Source organism: Thunnus albacares, chromosome 5 (assembly GCF_914725855.1).
Source record: "Thunnus albacares chromosome 5, fThuAlb1.1, whole genome shotgun sequence".
Lineage (NCBI taxonomy): Eukaryota > Metazoa > Chordata > Actinopteri > Scombriformes > Scombridae > Thunnus > Thunnus albacares.
In genome coordinates, this window is record NC_058110.1 from 24,987,642 (window position 1) to 25,014,284 (window position 26,643).

The 26,643-nt window shown below is 39.7% G+C and overlaps 2 protein-coding genes across 3 annotated transcripts in view; one reads left to right on the forward strand and one right to left on the reverse strand.

The window, feature by feature from the left end:
* uhrf1bp1 (UHRF1 binding protein 1) overlaps nucleotides 1-26,643 on the reverse strand; it is a 39,090-nt gene that overhangs the window by 5,277 nt on the left and 7,170 nt on the right. Inside the window, exons 1-15 of one of the 2 annotated variants that reach the window (XM_044351023.1) lie at nucleotides 14,841-15,047; nucleotides 12,024-12,186; nucleotides 9,078-9,116; nucleotides 8,744-8,835; nucleotides 8,460-8,649; nucleotides 7,950-8,090; nucleotides 7,658-7,828; nucleotides 6,883-7,063; nucleotides 6,620-6,706; nucleotides 4,757-4,921; nucleotides 3,895-4,040; nucleotides 2,281-2,422; nucleotides 1,809-2,002; nucleotides 448-1,676; nucleotides 26-210 (exon numbers count right to left, since the gene is read on the reverse strand). In XM_044351023.1, coding sequence (XP_044206958.1) covers nucleotides 26-210; nucleotides 448-1,676; nucleotides 1,809-2,002; nucleotides 2,281-2,422; nucleotides 3,895-4,040; nucleotides 4,757-4,921; nucleotides 6,620-6,706; nucleotides 6,883-7,063; nucleotides 7,658-7,828; nucleotides 7,950-8,090; nucleotides 8,460-8,649; nucleotides 8,744-8,835; nucleotides 9,078-9,116; nucleotides 12,024-12,186; nucleotides 14,841-14,884 — 3,169 coding nt within the window. In that variant the 5' untranslated portion in view covers nucleotides 14,885-15,047. Of the gene's footprint in view, nucleotides 1-25; nucleotides 211-447; nucleotides 1,677-1,808; nucleotides 2,003-2,280; nucleotides 2,423-3,894; nucleotides 4,041-4,756; nucleotides 4,922-6,619; nucleotides 6,707-6,882; nucleotides 7,064-7,657; nucleotides 7,829-7,949; nucleotides 8,091-8,459; nucleotides 8,650-8,743; nucleotides 8,836-9,077; nucleotides 9,117-12,023; nucleotides 12,187-14,840; nucleotides 15,048-26,643 lie in introns of those variants that run through there. The other variant, XM_044351024.1, reaches the window with a different exon arrangement.
* Nucleotides 18,062-26,381, forward strand: LOC122982055 (protein ILRUN-like). Its single transcript, XM_044351042.1, has 5 exons — nucleotides 18,062-18,342; nucleotides 20,135-20,289; nucleotides 20,407-20,604; nucleotides 22,217-22,542; nucleotides 23,961-26,381. The coding sequence occupies exons 1-5, from the start codon at nucleotides 18,185-18,187 to the stop codon at nucleotides 23,994-23,996; spliced, it is 873 nt and encodes a 290-aa protein (XP_044206977.1). The 5' UTR covers nucleotides 18,062-18,184; the 3' UTR covers nucleotides 23,997-26,381.

Here is a 26,643-nt window from a genome sequence, read left to right on the forward strand (position 1 = left end):
GGAAACTTGGAAGTATTTTAAGCACCTGAATCCATGATAACAACAAAATTGTCGCTGGCATCACTGTCCACTGAGAGATTTTCATCAGGCAGGCTGCCATCCAAGATAGCACTGTCAAAGGAATGCTGGGAAGGTGATTGCTTCATGGACTGGTGCCGCAGGCTGGCAGCCAGAGAGGGGGAGAACTCTTCTGAACGTTGGACCTGTTCCCTATGAATGCACGCACACACATACACACACACACACAAACAGAGCTGTTAAGGGACAGCCAGTAAAAGCATGTGGTGCACAGCATGTTGCCAACAGCCCAGCAGGAGAGCACTAGCAGAGCTGGAGTTGGTCCCTGAGCGCTGCCCAATGCTCCTATTGTGTGTATAAGATGGGTCAAATGCAGAGGATCAATTTCCCCACGGGGATCAATAAAGTACTTCTTCTTCTAACACTTACTTTGCCTGTGCACTGAACAATTTGCTCATCCCTGAGCCACGACTCAGCATGCTGAAGGCGTCTTTTGTTATTGAAAACGCCCCTTTGGTCAAGTCCAACGAGGCACTAATGGCGTCTTTGGTCACATCCTTGGTGACGTTAATGGCGCTCGACAGCTCTCCCTCCAGGCTGAAGTTGGATGGTTCACGGGAGAGGGCTGGGGAGTGACCAGGTGAAAGCTGAGGTGAGAGGACAGGGGTGTCCTCCTGTGCTGTCGGACCATCCCCCTCCAACCCCTCCTCCACAGCCTCACATGCCTCCTCCACTACCCCATCTTGTTCATCTTGATCAAATGTAGTGACAACTGTATTGATGGAGGAGATGCCGTTTTCTAACCCGCTGTCCTCCATATCTGCAGTGTGATGAGTGGGGGAGATGTCAGAGTCTGTTATGCTGGGGCTGTCTGTCTCTGGGGTGTGGGGGACCTCTTCCTCTGGCTCTGTGCAGACTGGGGGCAACAGGAGACCCAGTTCCATTGAGTCCACCAGAAGGGCAAGACAAACTGTGGCAGGTTTTGCCTTCTGGCCATGAGCCTCCTTAACATCTCGTACATCCCGGCCCAACTCTGCCCCCAACCGAGCCAGGGCATCCTTCATCCTCAGCAGGGCAACATACTGGTAGTGGTTGAGCCACATCTTCACTGGGGTGATGGCATGGGCCAGGAAGTGGACAGAGGCAAGCGTAGTGTCTTCTTGCTGAGGCTCCTGCTGTGAAGAGGGCTGGTGGGCTCTGCTGGGGTCAGAGGGGGAAGACAATGAACCACATTTAAAGGCAGAGGGCTGGCACAGCCACACAGACATGGCAAAGGGCTCAACAAAAGGTTGGGTTCTGCCTTTAGGGAGTCGCCGAGCTCCATCAAAACCTAGGGTCACACGGGACAGGCTGAGAGACCAGACGTCCTGGGACCGTAGGCGCTTTCTGTCCAGAGGTTGAGGCTCCGTCTCTTGAGCGTACTGGAGGAAGGTGGAGGGAATCGGGCAGAAGGCACTCTGGTCTCTGGGGTATGGGCAAGGTGGTGTGGGCTGGAAGAATGAGCAGCTGGTAAACTTGTCATAGGTACTGTTGAGGTCAGCTCTGGAGCCATGAGGGCAGTGACGTGTGTTGCTGAGAACCATCTGGGGTACAGTAACAGAGAGGGACTGTGGACGCTCCGGATGGTCCAATATGGAAGAATCCAAGGGAATTATAAGCTATAGAAAGTAACAAAAAATCGTCATAAACAGAAATTTTCAGGCTTTTGTATAAATTGCAACATGCTGATGAGAGAGCGCATGAGCTACACAAATACACCATTAACATGTTAAAAAAAGTTGTGTATTCACCTTGAGCTGAGATGCATCCATACGAATGTCTACATGCTCTTCAGCCTTGCTGCTATCTTGCAAATGGTAGAAAGCTTTGACCTGGTCCAGAGTGTGCAGAAGACCCCTGGAGAACAGATTGATCCATAACACACTGGCTGGGTCCACACACAGCTGTAGGCCGTTTACCTGGGCATACAGGTTTGAGGTGGGCACTGGAAGAAGGAAAAAAGGCAAGAGACGCTGATACAAGAAATTACAGGCTGGTTTATAATAACAACAACCAAAAAAAAAAATTCCAGTTTTACAGGAAATTAAAAATATTATGTATGAGGTTGCTAGTAAGTTAGGTTTAAATTTAACAAGACTGTTATACAAACCTTAAAGTACAATATATGAGTAAACTGGATATACATTTCTCTTACGAATCTCATCTTGAATAATAAACAAAAAGATAACAAAAAAAACAAAGTTAAATCAAGTTGCATGATACCTGATAAACTGGGGTTGTCAGGAAAGTAGTATTCAGTAAACTGCAGATGAACAGCTGGTACGTTGTCTGGCAAACGCAGAACTTTACGGTTACAGGACAACAAAGACTGGGTCTTCTTGTTTTGACGGCCCCTTGTAGACACCTGAATGTGGAAGTGAAGAGGTTAGGACAATGATGGAAATATAATTCAGTGTGTCATTTAACTGTTTGAGACATTACATAAAGCAAAATAAATGGACTCAATTACTCAACAAAAGTTGAGTGTGCTGTCTGAGTCATCATCAACATCAAGACTTCCTGCCACAAAACGAAGGGGGAGACCCAGGAATGTACGTAATTTCCAATGGGTGTCTCTTTGGGTGTCTCTTCCTCTGAAAGAGGAACTACAAGTATCTTAAACTTAAAATAACACTGAAAAGGTTCTTCATTTGCTTAGGATGAAGAGTGTGACATGTCCAAAGTGAAAATGTAGAACCAGAGACAGCGTGATTAGAAATAGCAGGGGGTTCTCAGTCTATGATGAAGGGCATAATAAGTTATTTCACTGACTTCAGGAATCATTTTGCTTAAACATACAAAAAGTAAAACCAACTTTTACTTTCTACAGAACAAGGCTGTGGTTTTGAGCACAGCGATTATGACAGAAGTATATTGTATATCCTCTTTTGCTACAGTTACCCTGGGGGCAGTTTGATGCCAAACAATTTACACGTCATCACATCAGTATATCGACCGGCCATCTGATATGAAATATATCAGATGGCTGGTCTGAAAGAGACTTTTGTTCCTTCTGTAAAGCCTGTCAAGCAGATGCCTCCAAGGCTGCTAATCTGACACGCCTTTTTCCTGTTTGAGCTAACTGCAAGTGTTTTTGAAAAAGAGCAAATAATTTACATGATTTTTAACTCTTTACGTATACTATACCACTCACTCTCTTCATTCATTCTCTAGCTCACTCAATCACCGCTGCTCTCTCTCTCTCACTCACTCACTCAGGAGGAGGGGCCAACTTTGACTGCTGTGTGTTTACAAACACCAACTGACAAATCCTGCATAGTATACCTTTAAAAATAACCGTGTTTGTCACTTAGGGTCCATCTTGATAATAATGCCTGTGGTCAGTAACGTTGTGACTAAGTCATGATTTCCATCTTTTTGAATGAAGACTCATCTGTACCTATATTTAGTGTAAAAAGTATTTTTAGGCACACTGTTGTCACAGAAAACCTTTAATCAACGAAAAGTACCAACTTTTCTTTACACAAGCATTCTTCAGGGTCTATAATTGTCTTTGCCACTGTAAAAACTGCAAACAGTCACGTCGTGCATGCAGTCCACATCAGGGAGCTGGTGGTAACATCTAGGAATATCATTTTTTGTGTCATTTCTTTAAGAGATTATAGGACAGGAGTTGTCCTGTATATTAAAACAATCTCTGTTAACTATGGTGATTATAAAATAGTACAAAACTTGCAATGTTTTGTCAGTGCTAAAATTGTAGACTTCCTGCCTGACTGCTTCCACTGAGGAACAGAAGTCCCTCCCTTCATTTATTGAAGACTTCAGGCTTCTGTTAGAGCAGGTAAATCAAATCAGTTGATGATTAAAGCTTGCCTGGTGAATGTCCACGTCATCCATCCTGACCACCACACAGCTTGATCGCAGCCTCTTCAGTGACGACCCTGAAGGAGCTGTCAAAGAGTTCCTGCTGGATGTTTGCTCTTTGTCAGAGGTGCTTGACTTGGGACTAGACTGTCCATCTAAAGTATGAACAAGGGAGAGGAAACCATTTGTAAAAAGATAAAATTACAATCTTCTGCATGAGCGAGTCTGCTTCATTGCTAGATCGTGACACTGATGTTTTACAGATTAGGATTTGTGTCTTTCTTATCATAAAAATGTTACTGTTCCTGAGTCATATGTTGATTGGTATAATATGGTGGATGGTGTCATAGCTTTAAGTTTCATGACTGTGTAACAGATATAGTAAATAAGGTAAACGTGATTTATTTTAGTTTTTTTTTAATTGTGTCGTTCATTGCATCTTCGTTGTTTTGCTGACTTCTGAGTATCTCTATATAATCTCACAACAACTCTGGTCCACTTGATAGCTTTTTCTGGAGCTTTAATTTCTATCACATCAGCAGATGGGGTTTGCTCAGTTGACATTGAGATAGACCTGTTGACATGTAGGCTCTTTAAGCACTTTTCAGACTTCATTCATGTTGGCTCAAAAGTTAACTATAGATATAACTATCTCAATGACAATTAATCCAAAATGACACAGTTGAAAGCTACGGATAAAGCTAGTAAGTTGACCATGCGTTGCAATTGTTGTCGCAAACTACTATTTCCAATTTCAAGATTGAATTTTTTTGCTTTACCGCATCTATAGAATTTCATCTTTGTTTAAAAATCTGGAAAGAAAAAAAATCTTACAACAAGACAGAACTTAACATTAATTCTGCATTCATACCTTGAACTGTCTTTGCAGGGCAGTCCTTGTTTGGCCCCTCGGTATGTGGCCCAGGGAACCCAGAAGCCTCTGCTCTCCTCTGGTACTCCTGCAGCAGTTTTCCAGCCCACTGGGCCTGAGCCTCCATAGCTCCACTGTGGCGTTCCCAGTGTCGACATCCATCAGCTGTATAAGAGCAGTATAAAAAAGCACTTACAATCTAGCAATCATTGTCTGTGTCTGTCTCTCCCTCCACCCTGAAGCGCTGTGCTGACCAGCTGTCTCCGGTGTTCACAGACATTTTTAACACCTCACTGGAGACATGCCACGTACCACCCTGCTTCAAGACATCCATCATCATCCCCGTCCCCCAAAAAAACTTGTATTTCCTGCGGCAGCTGAAGTTCTACTTGCCAAAGTCAATGATGGTGCACTTCTACACCTCCATCACTAAGTCCATCCTCTCCTCCTCCATCACCATCTGGTACGCTGCTGCGACTGTCAAGGACAAAAGCAGACTGCAGCATATCATCCACGGTGCTGATTGGCTGCAATCTGCTGTCCCTCCAGGACCTGCACGCCTCCAGGACACCGAGGCGAGCAGGAAAGATCATGGCTGACCCCTCCCACCCCGGACATGAACTTTTTGAAATGCTCCCCTCCAGCAAGAGGCTGAGGTCTGTAAAGACCAAAACCTCAGTCCCCACTGACACAGACTCTACCCTCCCCGCCATACCCCCCCACGGTGATCTACGGTCGTACATGGTTTCATCAACCGACTTGTATTACTATTATAATAAATAATGTATCCTGTACAATAATCTCAATCTCTTCTACTTAATATTTAAAATTGAATCTGTGATTCTCTCACCAGAATATATTTTATACTTTCCATTTTTCTTCTTAAGATTTCTTAATTTTGTGTGTATTTTTGACTGCTACACACCACAAAAACACCCAGACAAATTCCTTGTATGTAATCTGATTCTAACTGTAGGCTTAAAAGTAATTTAAAAATTGAAATTAGGTATAAAAGAAAAGAAAAACAAACAAACAAAAAAGGTAAATACAACATAGAACAAAGATTGCCTCTAAAGAAAACCACAAAGGTACAAAATTAAAACTGCAAAGCTAAAAACTCTAAATGCATACTGAGTAAGTGAGATATTTCTGTAATTTAAAACTTTGTAAATTTGTAAGGTCTTTCGTTTGTTCTCATGGTCCATCATGTGGAAATTGATGGCAAATTAATTAGGATGAAACAAAGTAGTCGTGTGCACATCCACAAAACCTCAGTGGGGTAGGGTGCTGGATACAAAAACAAATTAACTAGATACGAGGAGTAGGAGGAAGACCTGTAGTTGGTCAAAATGTTGCAAATAAAGAAAACGGAGCTCTGATTTAGTGTGCGGGTACTCCTTGTATCTAGTTACAATAATTAGGATGCAACCTCTTGAATTCATTTAAATTTAAGTCTTTAACACACTAAAATGTGGCAAAGCTACAGAGTTTGAATACCTCAAAGCCAGTATTCATACATTTGTGCATATACTGTGTGGTTGTATATAAATACTGTGTAAATATGAACACGTTTCACTTCTTGATCAACCATAAAACCTAAATAAAAGCTTTCTTTTTCCAGGCCTTGTTTTGTTGACTATAATCAGCTCCAGGGGCGACTCTGCTCTTCTACATTCTGCACTTCAGGAATTCCACAAAGAATAATGGCACTGGGCACGCTCTCCCAGGCCATTAGTCTGCTTGAATAGTAATCCTCCTAACAGTTAGTCCTGAATGAATGCTGTGGTTTCAGTGGGTGCAGTGCAGAGCCTCGGGGGTTAACTGCAGTTTAAATACGGTGAGAGAGCCATACATCACACTCACCGGGTCTGTGGACGGGATAGTAGTCAAAACCCAGCTTCCTGAAGGTCAGCTGCATGGCACCCTGCAAGCCCGGTGGGGGAGTCTCATCTATGCAATATCACATGATAAATATTAAAAAAAAACAGCTTCACAGTAATTATCCTTAAAATGCTTCACAACGGACCACTTTGAGCACACAATCTTGGTTTACAAGTTACAAGACAATAAAAACTACAAGCTGATCATTTTTAAGCACACGGTGAGTTACAGTTAATCCAACTAACCATCATCCATTGAAGAGCTGTCGTTGCATACGTGTAAGTCCAAGCGGGATATGAAGGTGTGGTAAGAAGATTCCTTTACGTCGAAGAGATCAAAGTATTGACTCATGTTGCTGGGGGTGCCGGTAGGAGCGGGTGGGGGCTCTGTCCAAAGGTTCTGGAGGCCAGGAGATGGAGGGGCGGTCTAAAATACAGAAGAGGAAAAAGTTCAACAAAAAAAGGAAAAAAAAATCTTGCAACATAAATGATACAAAAACAAGCTTGACCTGTAATATATGTGAAACATATCCAGAAATAGTCCTGTAGCAACTTATTTTGAATTTATGACACAACACTAACTGCTGTGTGTTGTCATAATGAAACTGCAAACCAGATGAACAACAGAAACACAAAAAGCCTCTGAGGTATATTAGTCAGAGTTTTCAGTTTGTTGTTTTAAATATTTACTTTGTCTCATGTTGGACCTTTTGACGTGTCAAGTAGGAAAAGATCAGCTATAAATGATAAAACGGATGGTGGCTGAATGCCATTTGCATACTTCAGTTTCAGCGTCCTGTTATCGTGCAAGCTGGCTCACTTTCATGGCTCACTGGACACTTGAATATAACAATGATATTGTTTATGTTATTAGCAACATGACTTCAGATGAATTAAGCTCAGATGATGTTGATTTTTAATTGAATGTATGGAGTCTGTAGTTACAACATTTAAAGTATGTTTTTCTTTACATTGGGTTTCATTTAAAACATCAGTAAACAGGAAGTAGGTATTGAAGGACCTGCAAGGATTCAGCAGCCATGCTCTTCCTCTGCTGAGCAGACTTCTCCATGGCCTCGCTAAGAGATTTGGCGTAATGGATGATGGCTTTGAGCTGAGAGTCCGTCAGTACCCACAACAGGTCGTCCAGAATGAAAAGCAGCTTGGATGCCAGCACATTACAGTCCTTTATCTAGATAGAACAATGAAGAATTAAAGACTTGTGACAAATCATTTGCAATTTAGATGAGTTCAAGTTTGTGACCAATTCCATGACAGAACAGTAAATGAATGGCAGAAAAAAAAAGTCTTACTCTGCGTTTTAGGGCGATGCGAATGCGTCCCTGGTTAGTGATGAGACGTAACGGGGTGCTACCGAGGTCTTGGTCGTCACTCTCAATGGCGTCTGCTTCGATTCGTAGACTCTGCCAGTTAATTTCTTTGAATGTCAACACCTGAGAGAGAGAATAAATACACTGTATCATCCGGTTATGATAAAACACCAACAAAAACACTATGAGACAAACAAGCACATCATGTTCCTACACTTGGAATCAATGGAGAATGATTGGTGTGGCATAGCCAATGACCCACAAAGACCAAAAAAAGCAACAGTCACATTTCCCTTTAAATGGATATCAAGATCTAATTTTGAAAGGTTGTTCATCTCAATATAGAGCCCCTGCAGCTAATACGGACCACAATTGGCTTGATTAAATGATTTATTGCAGGCGTAATGAGCACACACTGTTTCTGTTGCCCGGCGTCACATAGGACTTCCAGACAGAACAGTGATAAAGCTGGATGGGTGTGCAGCACGGTACCTCTCCTCTCTTTGGGTCGGTAACACGAGTGTAGCGGAGGTCACTGCGCTGCCATTTGGGGTTGAGGCTGTTGCCTTGTAGCTGCCAGAGCTCGAAGGAGGCGTGGAAGGCACGAGACTGCACCTTGATGGTGATGGAGTTGATCTTAACAGACATGCCCTCCACCACTTTCTCAGCAAAGCCGTACTCACTGTAAATGATAAATGGAAATGTGAGTGAAAGCACCGTCTACAAATCAGATATTATGGCTAAACGGGTTATACACAGGATGTACGCAGGCTTACCTCTGGCCTGCTGTAATAGCTATAGGAGAGGGGCCGTTCGGTGGACGTGGCTCCTCACATGTCCTCATCTCCACCTCTACCTTATCCAGGAACTGTACAAAAGAGGAAAAAGTACTATTCAATTGAGAAGTAGCCTAACATTTACTAATGATAACAGCGCAGAGAACATAACCTATGGAGCAGCATCACAAAAGAGTAAAATAACAATACAGAGTCTGCTAGAAAAAATGCCAAAGTTTAAGGCTATTTATGGATTACAACATGAATGGAGAAGCTTAATCTTGCTGCATTGTGTAAGAACTCTTGAGTAAGACAGAAATAACAACGTCCTTACCAGGCAGATGGGGCTTGTTTTCAACTTTGTCCATTGTATCTGAAAAGACAGGACAGCGAGGTCAACAGAGTCAGTCGCAAACACTTGCCACAGCACTCTGCACTGTTTATCATTCACTGGACACAAGGGCACAGTGACCGTCAAGCTCCCACAACATGACACAAGGCCTACAACAACAACTGACAAGCTGTAGGAATATTTGGAGTCACACTGCAACTTCTGCTTAATAAATTTAGTATCAACCACTGATAACCACTATTACTACTATTACAAAGTTATTACACAATGTACTGAATTAACTAAAACAACACGGTATGAATTCATGATTAGATGATAAGGAAGAAGTGGAAATAAGAGGACATACAAATACTAGGGCTGCAACTGGTGATTATTTTGATTATTGATGAATCTGACAATAATTGTCCCGATTTTTGTCTATACAATGTCAGAAAATAGAGAAAAATGCCTGTTATAACAATTTTGAAGAACACACGGTGACATCTTTGTCTGTTTTGTCTGATCAACAGTCCAAAATCAAAAGATAATCAGTTTAAAAGCTTAAAATCCTCACATTTGAGAAGCTGCAACCAGTAAATGTTTGTAATTTTTGCTTTAAAAAATGACTAAAACGATTATTCGACTATTAAAATAGTCACAGATTAATTTTCAGTCGATTGACTATTAAAGTAAATTGACTTATCACTGCAGCTCCACAAATGACCATTATATTTGAAATCCTAAAGGGTTAACAAGTACTAAAAAAAGGCTAAAAGTCACAACAAAAGATTGCATAGCAACACATTTTCACAAGTGATTTAAATAACATCAGTAGTTTCACCAGTCTGGTCTCCTCTGGTGGTTCTAGAAGTGAAAACCACAAAAACCTTCACCCTTGACTTGGGGACATGAGTAAGACATCATCTGAGGAACTCTGAGGACACACACTGACTAGTCAGATCTAAACATAGCTTAAAGTGATCCATAAAAACTTCTAATTCATTCCAAACCTCACATCTATCTAGTTAAGTAAGGGTTTCGTGGCACCGCTCAAAAGTCTGCATAAACCCAAGGCGTGTAAATGACGTTTTTACCAATTAAAGCACAGAGCATTACAGCTGTCTACAGATGTGATATGTCGATTCTTGGAATGCATGGATGGATGGTTTTCAGATGACAGGAATGCTTTGATGGTAAAGATGTTCCAACCAAAGCTAAAACGAATGAGGCTGCATCACTGTTTTAACACACTTATCTTAGCTGAGAACACTGTCGTAAAGATCACAAAGTGTTTGACCACATTTTGGGCTAATTAACCACTTTTGCTAGTAATTCCTGCATTTACATTTGCAGGACCGATGACAGGAATTTCCGTTTTTATCTGCATTCAGCCTCAGGCGGTCATTGAGCCATCCAGCTGTGTCTTAAAGCGGTGATGTAAGCAGTTGGCTTCCTGTGGGTTGTAAGATAGGAGGGGTTGTGTATTATCTGCATAGTAATGAGAACTGAACATGTGTTTGTCATGTTGATCGATGCCCAGCAACAGTAAAATATAAAAGGAGAATCTCACACTGCCCTACAGGGACTTGCAGAACTATCCTAAAGCAGGAGAGCAGAGTCACTGACTCTAACACTAGAGGTTTAAGTCTAAAGACAAGATGCAGATGACACAGAGCAGTTTAAAACTATTCCTGAAAATGACATTTATAGAGTTTCAAATGCAACACTGATATCAAGAACAACCAAAACTAATGAATAATCCAGCATCAGCAGCGTCAAGTATATCCTTATTCACTTTCAGAGGAGCATTTTCACTACCGTCGTGACACCAAACTTTTTAAAAACATCATTATTATCATAATAGTAATCAACTGAGAAATAGCTACTACCTCTGAGAGCATGGCAACGACGGGGGAGTTTTGTGTACACTAACGTACTATAACAGTCTGAGATATCTGGCTCTGAGTATTTTTGGCTTTTTAAAAGAGAGATTAGCCATTTAAGACATTTTAAATGATTTTCTAAAGCAGGAAGAAAATATGTTAAAACAAAATGCTACACAATTTCTGCCCTTAATATGTCAGACTGAATTACAGTTGCAACTAAAGATTATTTTCATTGTTGATTGATCTAAATCGAAATAAATCGATTGTTTGGTCTATAAAATGTCAGAAAAAGCCAAAGATGCATCTTAAAATATCTTGTTTTGTCCAAAAGCAACAGCCCACAACCCAAAGATCTGGTTTACTATCATAGAGGACTAAAGAAGAAATTAATCAATTATCAAAATAGTTGCTAGGTTGATCAACTAACCGATTAATCGACTAATTATTGCAGCTCTAGACTGAATCACGGGGGAAATGTGTATAAAATCACACACCTAGCATCTAGAAAATTGGTGCAGGTATAAAAATATTGTTTCTTGGGTAGTCCGTGTTAGCATCATACAGTACGGCTGCAAACATAATACATGCATACATACATACTATATATGTAATACAGTTGCTAATACTGAATCATGATTTTTTTTTTAATTGTTTTAAACATGTATTATTATGATTGGGATTGTTTGGGAACACAAACACGCCATCCAGAAAGCTCAATGTTCACCTGCCAGTATATCTCAGGATCACTTTAGCCTCTGGCCTTTTGTGTCCCTCTGGATCATGGTTTGCCTCTATTATCAACAACCAGTGCTGTCTGAAGGCTCATAACGTTCTCAGCAGCGCCTCTAGCAAAGCTTATCTCTGTGGGACCACAACTGCTCATTTCCTCTGTGACGCTTATGCACTCTGAATATCAGAAGCAAGCTTTTTGGCATAAATAAACAGAACACTTTTGTTCAGTTTCACAATGGAATACGGGAGAATTTCCAAGGTTTTCTGTTCCTCTGACAGCCTCACCTGCCAGACCAGCTACACAATCAGGTTTGACTAGTCTAAAACATACCCTGATGGCAGCTTTGTTGCAGTAAACCCGAGTGACAGCCAGCCAGGTAGGCAGATCAAGCATGTTCTGCAGAACCTCCTCATCCAGCTCAAGGTTGGACAGCTGCCCCTCCCCCTTCAACGTACTCAGATTGATCTTGTCTGGGGACAGATTCTTTGTGAACCTAAACAAAAGAGAATCAGAGAAAATGTTATAATAAAACGTTTTATGGTGGAAAAAGCCAAACCAAGAAAAGGCTGTTTCAAATAACCTGACATATACGTCAGTGATGATCTAGGAGACAGAAAGACACAAAATTGAATTATGCAGCTTGGCCAAGATGTTTTTAAAGTGGTACAACTGAATGAGTCATCCTGAGAAACCAAAGCAGCCTGCTTTCTATATGCACACAGTAGTACTCCTCATCTAGGTTAACATCTACGATGATGCTAATGTAGACAGCTGCAGCAGCCAGGAATAAGCTTCAACCACACACACGGGGTGAATATAGCAGCAATCGGCGCAAATCAATTAGTTTAAGTATTTTAATTTCACATACACCACATGACTGAACACTGTTCTGACAAGTCTCTGTGACATTTCAGACATTAACCGAGACACATGGCACAAAAAGCAGCAGACTAAATGTCAAGCAAAAGGGCTACAGAGTGTGACTCACAATTTAATTAATGATTTGAATTAAACTAATGAGACGACATGTGAATGTGGACCTATTTGTCAAAACTTTTAACATTTTTAAGCCTAATGCCATGCTGTTCCTGATAAAACCTGATAAGCCAGTCAAAGTTTAACTTTCCCTTTTGTACGGAACAACAAAATAACGGCTCCACACTTCTGCTATTGTGGACACAATAGCTTTGCTCTCCTAATGTGAATATTTCATGCCGACTTCTACAATCTTCAAGGACTTTTAATGATTTGCACTTGAGCTGCAGGGCTATTTCACAAATTAGCTTTGACTCAGCTGTACAACACTGTGTATTGTATTACAATTGCTTTTTGGACAAGAAGATAAGACTGTAGGGAAGTGATTTGCTGGCATTCATGATTAAGACCTACATTAGAGCAAAAGCAGTGGTAAGACTATTCCAAAAAATTAGCAACTTAGGCTAATTGCTGAGATTAGCATGGTTTAAAGACTGCAGAAATTCCAGAGCTTATCAAAGGCAAGAAAGAGGTCATTGTGCAAAGTTGGCCAAAAGCACAAACCGTTTGGTTTTACAATTAAAAAATTACCAAAACATTTTGAACAAACGAATGAGTCTTGAAATGTTCAATGAAATCCAACTATCCTTTAGTGACTGAATCATTCATTGAATATAATCTTAGTTATATGCTTGGTTTGTATGTTTACAGCAGTGGTTGTTAACTTTAACATAAAGATTCCTGCTATTAACAGGGATGCATTGCAGGTAGGCCTGATGATTTCATTTTGTCATCATCCTACCTGTCTTAAAATGACTATACTGTTATATGAATACTGCTACACTGAGTCAGCCACTAATACAGAAACAAAAAAATAGGAAACAATGACAGAATAAACTCAAGATGGTTTAAAGTGATTATTCCTGACGGCAGGATGTAAGATAACTGAAGAGACGTTTGAACTATAAAGCCCAAACTATGGTCCATGACATTTACATGCTTGCATATCTACCTTCCAAGTATGTGTCCACTGTGTCTTATCTGGTGTAAATAATTGTTTTAATTATTCAGGGACAGAGAACAACGGTGAGGTGGAAAATTTAAGTCAGTCTAATAGAAAGCCTCTGACGTAGCAAACACCTACTGACCAGACCCATTATCAACTTTACCCCAAACAGCTGTGGACCATTTGAACACATTACAACAGTGCACTACCACCCAAATGAATTTCTTAACAACTGTCAGCAGTGCCAAACCCTGAGCAACACAACATATAATATGCATTGCCACAATAAAATACACACACAAAAAAAGAATTACATATAGTCTAAAGGAAGTAAAACCAGGAGTAGAGACGGCTGCAGAGCTCTAGAGAGGATACTGAAAGTGACAAGTGACTGCAACACAATATTTGTCAGAGTATGGATTTTTTTTTTTTTTTTTTCAGACTGTGATTGCATTAAGACTGTAAGAACATTAGTAACTTTGCTCAGCACTCCTCAGCTGACAACATTCATTCATGTACAGTCAGCCAAACTGAATAAACTCAATCTACCCCAGAGTTTGAGCTAATGACAGAAAAGCCCTTTAGAAGCCAGATTACTTGAATTTACGTCGGAGACCATCCCTGCTTTAAGAGGACACGTCTGTTAAAGCTCAAATACTCCCTTTCTCTATATAGAAAATTGCTTTTCTTTCTCCTTCCTTGAGGCGATGCCATTATTTTTAAGCTGGACTGGGTATAAATTCAATGGTTTGGGTTATGAGTTATAGGCAGAGCTCTTTCAAAAGTGGTGTGGGGGTGTTTTAGGCCCAGCGAATCTAATATAACGGCATATTAAGGCAGTTTACAGCCTATGACGCTGTTAAGAAAACACATGTATACACTTGTGAGAGGTGGTGTAGATAACGTTTATCAGTCTGGTTCAGGTTGAGGTGATTTGCTGCGTTCACTGTCCCTTTATTGTCCCGTAATATTATTCTCATGTGGCTGCTCCGACCGACATGTAGCGTGAAGCTAAATGGTAACCAGTGTGGAAATAAATGTGCCTACGTGTAAGATGCCAAATAACGTTACTAGCTTACTAAGGTTGACAGTGTTGCTGTCAGGAGCGTTAAAGCAACCATCCAGCTGGGCTAACCGGCTAACACAAAGCCAAAGATGACACTTACCTTGACAAATGTTTCAGAATTTGCTTCTTAATAATTCCGGCCATTTCTGCTAGCGTCTGTGTCGAACAATGTCGGCCGTTTTTTTTCTGTTTTCATAAACCTATACTAGCTTGCAGGTACCTCTATATTGTACACAGCTATAGCCGTGTGCATCTTGTTAGCCGCTGCTTGCACAGTACAGCCGAGCTATCTCGCTAAACGCCGGACAGCAGCAGCTGACCCCCCCCCTCCCCATCACATACACACACTACCCCGCCAACACAACACAGCAACTCCAACGACACAACACCGACATCTGCTGGACATTCAAGGGTAGAAACAGGAGGGAGGGATGTAGACAATCCCACCAATCACGATGATATGACGCTTATAGGACAGGTGCACAATTTCTCAAGTCAGTCCTAAAGCTACAGTCAGGTGCCCAAATGAACATTGACACGTTTTTCTTGCTTCAATCATTCCTCTTAGTTCATGCTGGTCATTTAGATATCCCTTCATAATGCACTTTTGATGCAAGTGATGACGGACAAAATCCACATGCCTTCTTCTGTGCAAAAAATGTATTTAAAAGTTATTAAAAGTTATTCGTACTGTTTTTGTGATGCCCTCTTTTTTGTTACAATCCTTCCACTGCAGCTCAATAGAAAAACAGTGTCTGTAGAGACGCAAAGAGGGAATTATTTACTAAAAAGACTGTAACGGTGGAAGATATCCACTTTATTTGACTAACTCAGACAGCTGAAGCCTCATATTAACTTCAGATAAACCTTTTAATACATTTTGCTCAAAGGGAGAACTGTGCATTTTGTCCCCTACTCACATTGTGTTAGGAAGGGATCTTCTAATGGACAGTATGAGCAGGAGGAACTATTGCAGCAAGCAAAACCTGTTTTAATGTTCATACGGGCACCTGACTATTGTTTTAAGACAGACTTGAAAAATTGCAAACCCATCCTTTAAAGTCCCCTTCCACACAAAAATGTGTTTTGCTTATTGTTACTTCAGTTTTAATGTTTGAGCCGCACTGTGCACCAGAGGGCTGTTTTCACATTCATCTCCCGAAGGAGGAACGTTTCTCCATGTTTACAGTAAATCATGTGAGCAAGATTTTTGACATAATAAATAGTTTGAAAGCCAATCGTGGTCCAATATGCAAGTTACACAAGTGTGATGAGTAAACTGAGAATGGACTTTTCAGTGAAGTATGAGAAATCTTGACATTTGTATATTCATAGATTCTGGATTTTCCGGTAAGGTATAAGCAGTAGATGTCATTTTAAGAACTTCTAACTAGGTAATTGAACTTTTCTTGTAGAGAGAAGAATCCGTATCAGACACAAATTATTATTCAAAACATTTTCATATATATTAAAACATGTGAAAGGGATCTTTAAAGGCTCGGCACTGGTTACTGCAAAGTGAAGGTTACATTTTAGTAACTTTATTTGATCAGGGAGTTTCTATAGTCAAGTAGTCTGAGTAATATCTGTAAATATGTTCTTTGTACAGTTAATTCTACTTTTGTGTCAAAGAACAATAGGCCTGTTGAAATTCCTTTGGTTACTCATTTCCGAAACAAACATAAGAACAAAAAGAGTCGGACTTAACACAACTAGCACACAAGAAACAATGACCACAGTTCAACAAAGAGAAGTCAAACAAATAACAATCAAGTGATAAAAAAGTTATGACATCAGGTACATCTTTAAAGTTTTTCCTCTTGTTCCTACAGTTAGATGTTTGAACTTCACTCTGCAGAATGATGTATGTGTACTGTTTTCACATTCACTTGCTGAAAGTGGCAAGTTTCTCTGTGCTCAATGAAAATCTAATTTTATGGGGTGAGCCTATGAGTATAATTTGTGAAATAACAAATAGTTTGGAAGCCAATTCTGGTCCAATGTTCAACTTACACAAGTGTGATGTGAAAACTTCAAGCCTCCAGTGCACAAACACTGAGAATGGACTTTACAGTGACGTAGGAGACATGTTGTGTCCAGCAGATAAACTTTTGAAACTAAAATGTTTGCATATTCATAGAATCTGGATTTTTTTTTAATGAAGGAGAAGGATTAGATGCCATTTTAAAGATTTTTACATTGTAATTATACTTTTTATGTGGAAAAAAAAAAGATCAGACACACATTATGGTTCCAAGCTCAATATTTTTATATGTCTTTAGGGGATCTTTAACATCTCCAAGAAAAATAAAGAAACAGACTGGCAACAACATTTCTCATCTCATGCATTCAGTGCTGACAAATGCAGCACACTTTTTTTTTTCAATGAAAAATATAATAAACTAATATTAAAGTTATTCATCATACACAAAATAAAACACAGGAATTAAATAGCTATTTGATATTGACGCAAATAAAATAATAATCAAATGTACATGTACATTGCATGTACAAATACAACATTACTAATGAAACAACCCTGAACTTTGCTAGAACAAATATGTTGTTGAATTAGTTTAGTCTGAAAGGTAAATACATATTATTACGATTATTATTGAACTACAGAAAATGTGTCTGATTTCTTTGTTTTTATTGCATTGTTGTCTACTGATTGGTTAGTTTTTTCTGCTCATTTTGTGTGCTTCTTGTTGTAATTTTTGTTGTTGTATTTTCCTAAAGTTGATTATCTTAGTTTTTTCTTTTTTATCCTTAAAGGACTAGTGTGTAGGATTTAGTAGCATCTAGCAGTGAAGTTGCAGATTGCAACCAACTGAATACCCCTCCCCTTCCAAACGTGTAGGAGAACTTAAAGTTGCCGCAAAACTTGCAAAAACGTGAAAGGGCCTTTCCAGAGCCAGTGTTTAGTTTGTTCATTGTGGGCTACTGTAGAAACATGGCGGTGCAACATGGCAGGCTCCGTGGAAGAGGACCCGCTCCCTATGTTGATATAAAGGGCTCATTCTAAGTTAACAAAAACACAATGTTTCTTATTTTCAGGTGATTATACACTAATTAAAACATACGTGTGAATACTATATTCCATTTCTGCCAAGGCCACTAAATTCTACACACTGCACCTTTAAGTTGAGTTGAGGTCCATTGTATAAACCTTTAGCTTTTTGACCTCCCCTATCACATCTTTTATTTTTTATAATCTGGTTTTAATGCAGTCTTACGTATGTGCAAATAAAATAAATAAAATAAAGAAAGCTCAATATTTTCTTTTCTCCTGCAGGCCTGTGGCTCCTCTTTGGGTAACACAGAGGCATAAGATACAATCATGTGACATGCGCACTTGGCCCTGTTGTCGAGTTTGTTATGACAAGCCGAGGCCTCGGACTAAATTAGGAGCGAAGCCCCTGTTTCTGCCGAGGCGAATTCACGATGGAGGGCATGGACCTGGACGTGGACCAGGAGCTCATGCAGAAATTCAGCTGCATGGGTACAACGGACAAAGATATCTTAATATCGGAGTTTCAGAGGCTGCTCGGGTTTCAGCTTAACCCCGCCGGATGCGCCTTCTTCCTGGACATGACCAACTGGTGAGCTCGGGGACTCGGCGGGCCTGCTGCGTGGGGTTAATGTGGAGCGTCTGTGCACTAGCTAGCTCACTACGAAGAAGTTTCTGTACAAAAATAATTAGTTGGGAAAACAGACAAGATAATAATAGGCAGTGTTACCCTCATTGTGACACAGAATGAAAGCGTTTACGTTGGGCATGTGAAGCGTGGGTTCAATGACAGCTAACGACGTTGTAGTAACGTAACTAACGGTTAGCTGAGTCAGTGTGTCTCCGACTTTTGATTGCTCGTCATTTGCTGTTAGCAAATGAACGCAGGTTTTACACACCTGATAAACATCCTCATAAAGATAAATAAATAGTAGTTTACACACAAGTTAGTATCTAAGAGGGTGTGTTATTGTAATAAAAATACATTTATTTTCTTTCTGTTAATGTTTGTCGTGGTTCAGGCTGCTGACTGGAGTTTAGTCACCACTTTACTAAGCTAGGTTTGCTAAACTGAACCGATAATTTTATTTATTGTAAAGTATTTTCTCTCTGCTCTGTATTAACTGCTTATTCTGTAGCTATGTGAGGACAATGTTATATAAGTTAGACACCTTATTATGAACGGTGGAAGTGATCAAACGTTAATGTCCGTCTCTCCTTGACCACATTGAGAGTAGCTGCCGTTTATTACGTAACTCCACCAACATGTCAGTTGCAGAGTCGAGCTCAAAGCTCACACAAAGGTGTTGCAAGTCTGGTGAATCTTTACTTACTGTCTATGTGTAGATTTGTTACATACTGAGAGTGCTTAAAGCAGTGAGCATTTCATTTTCGGTTACACATTTTTTTTAAATGAAAGTGTAAGCAACGCATGAGTCGTTGTGTGAAAACGAAAATGAATGTGTGAGGGTGATTGAGTATTTTTTTTCTTTCTCCCTTTTTGAGATTAATTTCTCTGCGTACATACAGTTGTACTATGCCAGTGCAGGTCTATGTTAAGTTAACGAGGCAGTGCAGGCTGTAGTTGTATCACGTGATGCCGTGTAATAGCTCCTCTGCAACGGGCTTTCTAAAAATAAAAAGTGCTGCTTTGTGGATGACCAGCATGTCACGAGAAGCACCCAGTATGAATCTCTCTGGGTCTGCGGACATCTCAGTTGTGGCCCTCATGTTGCAATTTAACCAGTCAAAAAAAATGCCACAAAATGATGCTACTAAGAATGAAATACTCCAGTAGCAGTCCAGTATTTTTTTTCTGACATGCAGGTTTATTTAAAGGGCCTTAGCAGGATTCCCCTGGTTTTTTGTTTTCATTGGTCTTAGACATGCTGATGTGTGTTCTGGGGTTTTCTGTCAACATTCAAACATTATTTTGTCAGCATTCAACTACAGCACAGCTTTCATGAGGCTTTGGCACCATGCCAGTAGCTAAGACTCATGGGATATGTTTAAAGCTGAAACAATCAATCAATAGGTTGAAGGACAAATATTAATTGGAAATAATTCTGATAATCGATTAATCGTTGAAGTCGTTTCTCTCTAGCCAAAATGCCTCTCATTTATTGGTTACAGCTTCTCAGTTGTGAGGATTTGCTGATTCTCTTTGTTTAATGAGATTGTAAATTGAATATATTTGGGTTTATTCTGTTGATTAGACAGAATTAACTATCTGAAGACGTCACTGTAGGCGTGTAGAAATCGTGACAGGCATTTTCCACTATTTTTGATATTTTATAGACCTAATAATTAATCAAGAAATTGATCAGTTCCCTCTGCATATATCACGTTACGCTCATCTGTATTTCTTCCTTCTGTTTTCCCAGGAATTTACAGGCAGCCATTGGAGCCTACTATGACTTTGAGAGTCCCAACATCAATGCACCATGCATGTCCTTTGTAAAGGATGTGACGATCGGTGAGGGCGAATCTGTTCCACCTGACACACCTTTCACAAAGACCTGGAGGATACAGAACACAGGTAGAACATACTTCCTTCTGGAAACAAACACTGTGTATAATTTACATGTTACACTGTAATTTGATTGAACACAGATGTCATGTAGAGTTAAAGCATAGCTGTCTGCCTGTCTTCCAGGTACAGAGTCGTGGCCTCCTGGAGTTTGCCTGAAGTATGTCGGAGGAGATCAGTTCGGTCACGTGAACATGGTGATGGTGCGGTCCCTAGACCCTCAGGAAATGGCTGACGTTAGTGTGCAGATGCAGAGCCCTGTGTCTCCTGGCATGTACCAGGGCCAGTGGAGAATGTGCACAGCTACTGGACTTTACTACGGAGGTGAGGACAGAAAACTGTACACCAAAAATTAATAAGAATTGTGGATTTTTAAGAGCTGAGTATAAGGTTGCAATGCTTTTTCATGTTCAGCAGGTGAGGTGCTGAGATCATGTTTGCTAGATGGTTATTAGAATAATTTTTTTTGGCATTTCTGCTTTCTTAGAGAATAGGAGAGCTACACTTGAGTCCATCAGTGTGTTTACATGCACTTCACTGTCATGTAAACGAGAAACCTGGTTTCTGTAACCAGGAAAGGGGATTATAGAAACTTGGTTTGCCCTTTTTATGAATACACATGTACTTTCCCTGTCTGCAAGACTGCAGACAGCGAAAGCACAGTGGAGCAGCTCAATGAAAGGAAAGATCATTACATGCAATGATGTGTCCTGATATTTAAAATGCATCCGCCCAAAGTCTGATTGAAACTGAAACTAACACAAAATAGCCTGTAGAAGTCTAAATAAGTCAGTTTCCACAGCTGAACATTTGATTGTTTGTTAAATTTAGACACTTTCACACTGTTAGGAAAGCACTGCTTATCTCTCTCTCACTGTGCTGTCAGGATGCTCTGACACACATACATAAAAAAAAAAAACGAAAAAAAGTCAGGAATCAACGGCTTCTATCACTAATACAGTAAAAATTAGTAAGCCACGCTTCCAAAATCAGGTTGTAGGTAGGAGAGAAATCTGGTAACTGATCTGCTGCCTGTTTACAAGGATTTACAGTAACCAGGTTACTACACTGCAGGTAAACGTGTCCCCCAATTAACCACAAAACCTGGTTTCTCTGGGTAACCTGGTAACTTAAGTGCATGTAAATGCACTGCATGTTGTTGTGTATATATTTTGTCCAGTAACATCAGTATTAAAAGTTGTCATCCCCCCCTTTCCAGGCTTTCAAACTCATAGTGAAATATTAGATTTTACTGCAGCTTTTTTTTGTATGACCTAATTGTAAATATTCCCTCAGTGCACTGCCCTTTTCAAATAGATAGTTATTTGGTTTAAACTAGGCTGCAGATATGCAAATATACACACAGTTATTTTAGTCAGCAGTAGTAGGCAAGAGTCATTCCTGAACATACAGCGAGAGGTCATTTTTTATGCTTTTTACCACAGTAAAACTATTAAAATATTAGATGGCCAATCTGTTAACATGCACAAATTGAATTAAGAGTCATTCATTTAACTGATTTATGTCTTCCTGCTACTTCAATGTGCATGATGGATCGCAGCAGGAAATCCCCGAAGACTATCGTACTTACAAATTAAGCAGCAAAGGAATACTCAATTAAAAAATGATACTTGGCCTTAATATTTCATTAATGTTAAGGTGGTCACAGAGATAATTCCTCACCTGACACCATCAATTTCCTGGTTTTAAGAGAGAAAAACGAACTGCAGACCTGGAGCACTTTAAATCGTTGAGTTAATTGGATTTTTATGATTTATAGGTTTTGTAATGTAAGCTTTTGGTATTTCACACCTATATAGGCACAATCCCCTGTTTTAGATAGAGACCCAGTAACATAATACACAACTCTATCTTACTGGAGGATAGTAGTGTCAGTGGTTTTGTATATTATAACATAGTTTGTTTTTCTTGACAGATATAATTTGGGTGATCCTGAGTGTGGAGGTCGGAGGCCTCCTCGGCGTCACGCAGCAGCTTTCCTCCTTCCAAGCCGAGTTCAACACCCAGCCTCACCGCAGCCTGGAGGGAGACTACAACCCCTTCGCCTCGCCAGAGAAAACCAAGTGCCCCAACAGCAACAACAACAGCCTCCACCATGACGGCGGCCACATGGTCTCAGAGGAACATTGGCAGGGAAGCCCCAACCAGCTGCAGCAAGATCAGAATGGACTTTCACACAACTCTGTGGATATAGTAGCAAACCGTCTACAAAGCAATCTATCAGTAGTCTCTTATAACCAGGTAAGACATGTCATGGGGCAAGGAGATTCTCCATACCAGTGAATCAGGGTTGGGGTTGTTTTCTTCATCAAACTGACAGAATAACTTCAAAACCTGAAATTCATTAACTTGTTTCGTCTAATTTTTAAAGAAAAAAATGAGTATGAGGAGGAGAATAACTCAACTGAAAGTAACACCGACATTTAGATCTATCTATCGAGTGGGGAAGTATTCATCATATTTTTTTGTTATTTCAATTTAAATTACCACGGAAAACATTGCTCAGGGCTGCAGTATCAGAGCAGCTGAGATAAATGAATTGGGTTGGTTGTTCTCCCTATTTCCCCATATTAAATTAAAGCTACAAGTCCATTCCTCCCCATGTATTTTCTTTAAACTGATCCTTCAACAAACAAGACCAAGAGTCTGTTAGGCTGCAATCGGGGACAGCTGTGATTCGAGCTAAACGCTAACGTCAGCATGCCAACATGCCCGCAGTGGGCTGAGCAAAACTCGGGAGGAGCGGCTGAGTTTGTTACTAAAATGAGTATAGCTGGTCCACCTTAAAGGTCAGTCCACCTTAAGTGAGCCCGGTCAGGTTGTCGCTTACTTTGGGGCTACATAACGTGTCGCTGTCTTTTCAAGCGCTGAACTGCTGACACAGGCGTTTTCATTATTTTAACTTTAGCAGTATGCAGTGTGGGTTGGACAATAGCCAGCAGTACATTTAGGGAAGGCTTATCCTTCTCTAGCCCCTGATGGGAATGTTATTTGTACTGCAGCTATATGGTGATAAAACAAAGTATTGGGCAGATTGAAATTTTGACTTTAGTGTACTTTGGATGCCGGCAGCTGATGTTTTACAGTTATTGAGCATGTGAAGCAGCTGCTGACGTATTTACAATGTTTGAGTTAAGGCAACAATGCGAACTCATTGCTCAATATGAGATTGTCTTAATCTAAAGTATACAGTGGATATGAACGTGAAAGCAAGATAAATCATGTCAGAACCTTTTACACCTTTAATGTTAAATCGCGTTATATACAATATTTAGGTTTGTGTTTTAAACTTGACTTTTATAGGTGTAGCAATTTAACATTAAAGGTGGAAAAAGATGATTTTATGTGTTTAATTTCCAGATTTTTGGCCATCAATCAATCAATCAGAAAAAAGGATATTATTGAAAGCATACTTGACATGTAGAACTGCTGTTAAAGTAAAAAATAAAATATTTTTTATTTTATTATACAGTCTGAGCCGATTCGTTGGCTGTACGTATAATGAAAGCTCTATTCTTGTAGTATGTATGTATAAGACAGTTAAATTATACAATTAAATCCTCGTTCTGTCTCATTTTTTTAATTTTCTACTCATGACGCAGCTCTACTATCTGCTTTTTTTTTGTTTATTTTGTTTTAATCATTCCCCTTCTTTACAGGGTATACAGGAGCCCTCTCCCTTTGGGCACTCTTAAATATGGGACTTGTCACAGAGAAGCAGCACTAAACCGTACCTCTGGAGTCTGTCACACCAATAAGTGAATGAAGAGGCTTTATCAGTAGCTGGTGGAGAGTCAGGAGGTTCTAATCACTTTATGCAAAGTCGCTCTCCACTTCAGCGACACTCTTGAGAAACCAGAGGCCAACGCTTCTGACGTGCAGCTCAACCAACATCCCACACCCACTGTATGCACGTGTGAATGCTAAGTTAAAAATGAGTGCTATGAGTCTTCTGAGTGATAACTTTTTTTTTTTTCTTCTTTTTTTTTTCTCCCCTCCCTCCCCAAAAAATTTTTTTAGTTGTCAGAGTGAAAATGAAACAATGATGCCAGGAGTGTGTATTTGTGAAATTCTGTGTATATGTGTGTGCATTGTGCAACCTGAAAGAGATACTTTGGAGGAAAAGCCATTTATTTTGCCAACTGATTCTCCAGTTTCTGCTCTGACTGCCCGGATATATTGATTTGATTTCTGGACCAGTTCCCTGTAACTAAATCTGATAATATGGGCGTCTTACATTTTATCTTAATTGTTTAATATGCGGTTTTTAAGAAGTGACATATTCCACAAATATATCTGAAGCTCATTTAAAGGCCAATTCATTATTTTTTTTTTTCATGCAACATGGCTCATGCATTATGGGCAATCATTTATATGCTGTTATAGTACCTTCAAACTGAGATGCAATGCAATTTTCCTCCACTGGAGGGAGTCCAGTTATCATTACTCTAAGATGAGACTAACACTGAGAATCAGAACTCTCATATACAGTATAGCTCCCATAATTTGGGAAAGTATAGTCCACATTATTGTGCAGGAACATATTTTTATAAAGCTAAGTTTTACAGCCAACAATTATTATTATTACTATAATTATGCTTCATATTGTCAACAGGACTTTTTGGAGTTACTTAAATGGACTTTTGTGAAATTGAATTTGATTTGGTTTAAACAGTCCTGTGAGAGAGTGAGGGTTTCTTCCCATATATTAAGTCATTGCTGGCACCTGGCATATATATACACATCTATGTAATATCAGAAGAATAGTAAGTAATGGTGATAATGCAGTATTAAAGATTAGATTATACACATGGGATATATTTCTAAAATTAGAGCCAAAGCTCTTTTTTTATCAAATAACAGCCTGTTGAAGAGGCTTTTATGGCCCATTAAGAGCCATCACCGTCATAACCATCCATCTATTTTCTTTACTACTTCTACTGCTTAAGGTCAAGAGAATCAGTGATGTCTTCTCATATAATAAAGACTTCCCCAGTGAGTGTCTGAATCTAAGATTTAGTTTAGTTTTACATGCTTACATTAAATTTTAACAACCCAAGATAACAGGGTTAATTCACCCGCTGTAAGACACTGAAGTGATATGAATGAGGATGAAGAGCTATATACTATTAAGAAAAAAAATTAAAACATAAATGTGTTTTGTCGCCTTGTTCTGAATTGTCATTTTAAAGCTGCTTTTATCTTGTTAAGTTGAATGTGTTTGATGAATGTAGAAGAGGATAATGTTTTAGGAAACATATTCATTTACCCAAAGATTCTACATTGTGTATTTGCATTGAATTTGCATCTATATTAATATTATTATTCTGCATTTTCCTGTCTCTTGTTAAAGTTATGCACTACGTTTGTGTCTACAAATGTTCTCACAAATCATTGATGAGCCAAACACACAAAAATACATTTGAAAATTTGATCCTGTTAGATCGTTTTAAGATGCAAACCAAACCAAGAAATTTACAAAGACATGACAGAATCATGAATCCTTAAGAATTGTTACTGCATAGTTAGATGCACTAACTAGCTGGTCTATGCACTGAGCAAAGCGACATCCATGATAAGGCCTGTGTGTATTTTCCTCCTCCAACAAGCACAGTTAAGTCCTGAAGGGTTTATCGACTCTGTGATTTTTATCTGTCATTCGCAGCCGGTGTGTTAGACCACCTTGACAGGTAAACACCCTTTTAATTAAGTCGCTAACCGTAAGCCCCAGGGATACTGAGCTTTTTGACAACATGACAATACTAGCCAACACTACAACATGCCGTGAGGATATCTAGGTCTCTTTGCCATTTCACAGAACGTTGTGCATTTCCTGTCCAAAACGTTAAAGACAAATGTTTCTCCCCCTGTCGTTAAAAAGGTACCGGCTGTCAATGTCAATTCAGCGAGTGCAAAGTGTGTTTATGAAGTTTCCACTGGCCAGATAGCAGAAGGAATCAGTTGGCATTAGACTCATACAACAGCACATTTATGAGAGTGAGGAAGTGCATAAAGATGAAAGCTTTTTTCTTGTATGTTTGACGAATGTTTGTATGATTAAATTATCACAGAAAAGTAAAGTCTTGGGCTTTGTGTCATCTCTCACAGTTTCCAGGACTCAGGAGCTGTTTTTATTTTGTTGTTTTCACAAAGATTATTAGGCTATTATTAGCTTTCTCTGTTTTTGTTCTTCTGAACAAAGACATGGCATCCCCTGTCGTCTACTCTCAGACATTAAACAGGATTTCATAGTTTTTAATCTAGTTTGCATTTCTATGTTGTGTGTTGCATTTTAACTGGGGTCTATGCCGTTATACACACTAGCGCAACTGTTTTATGAAT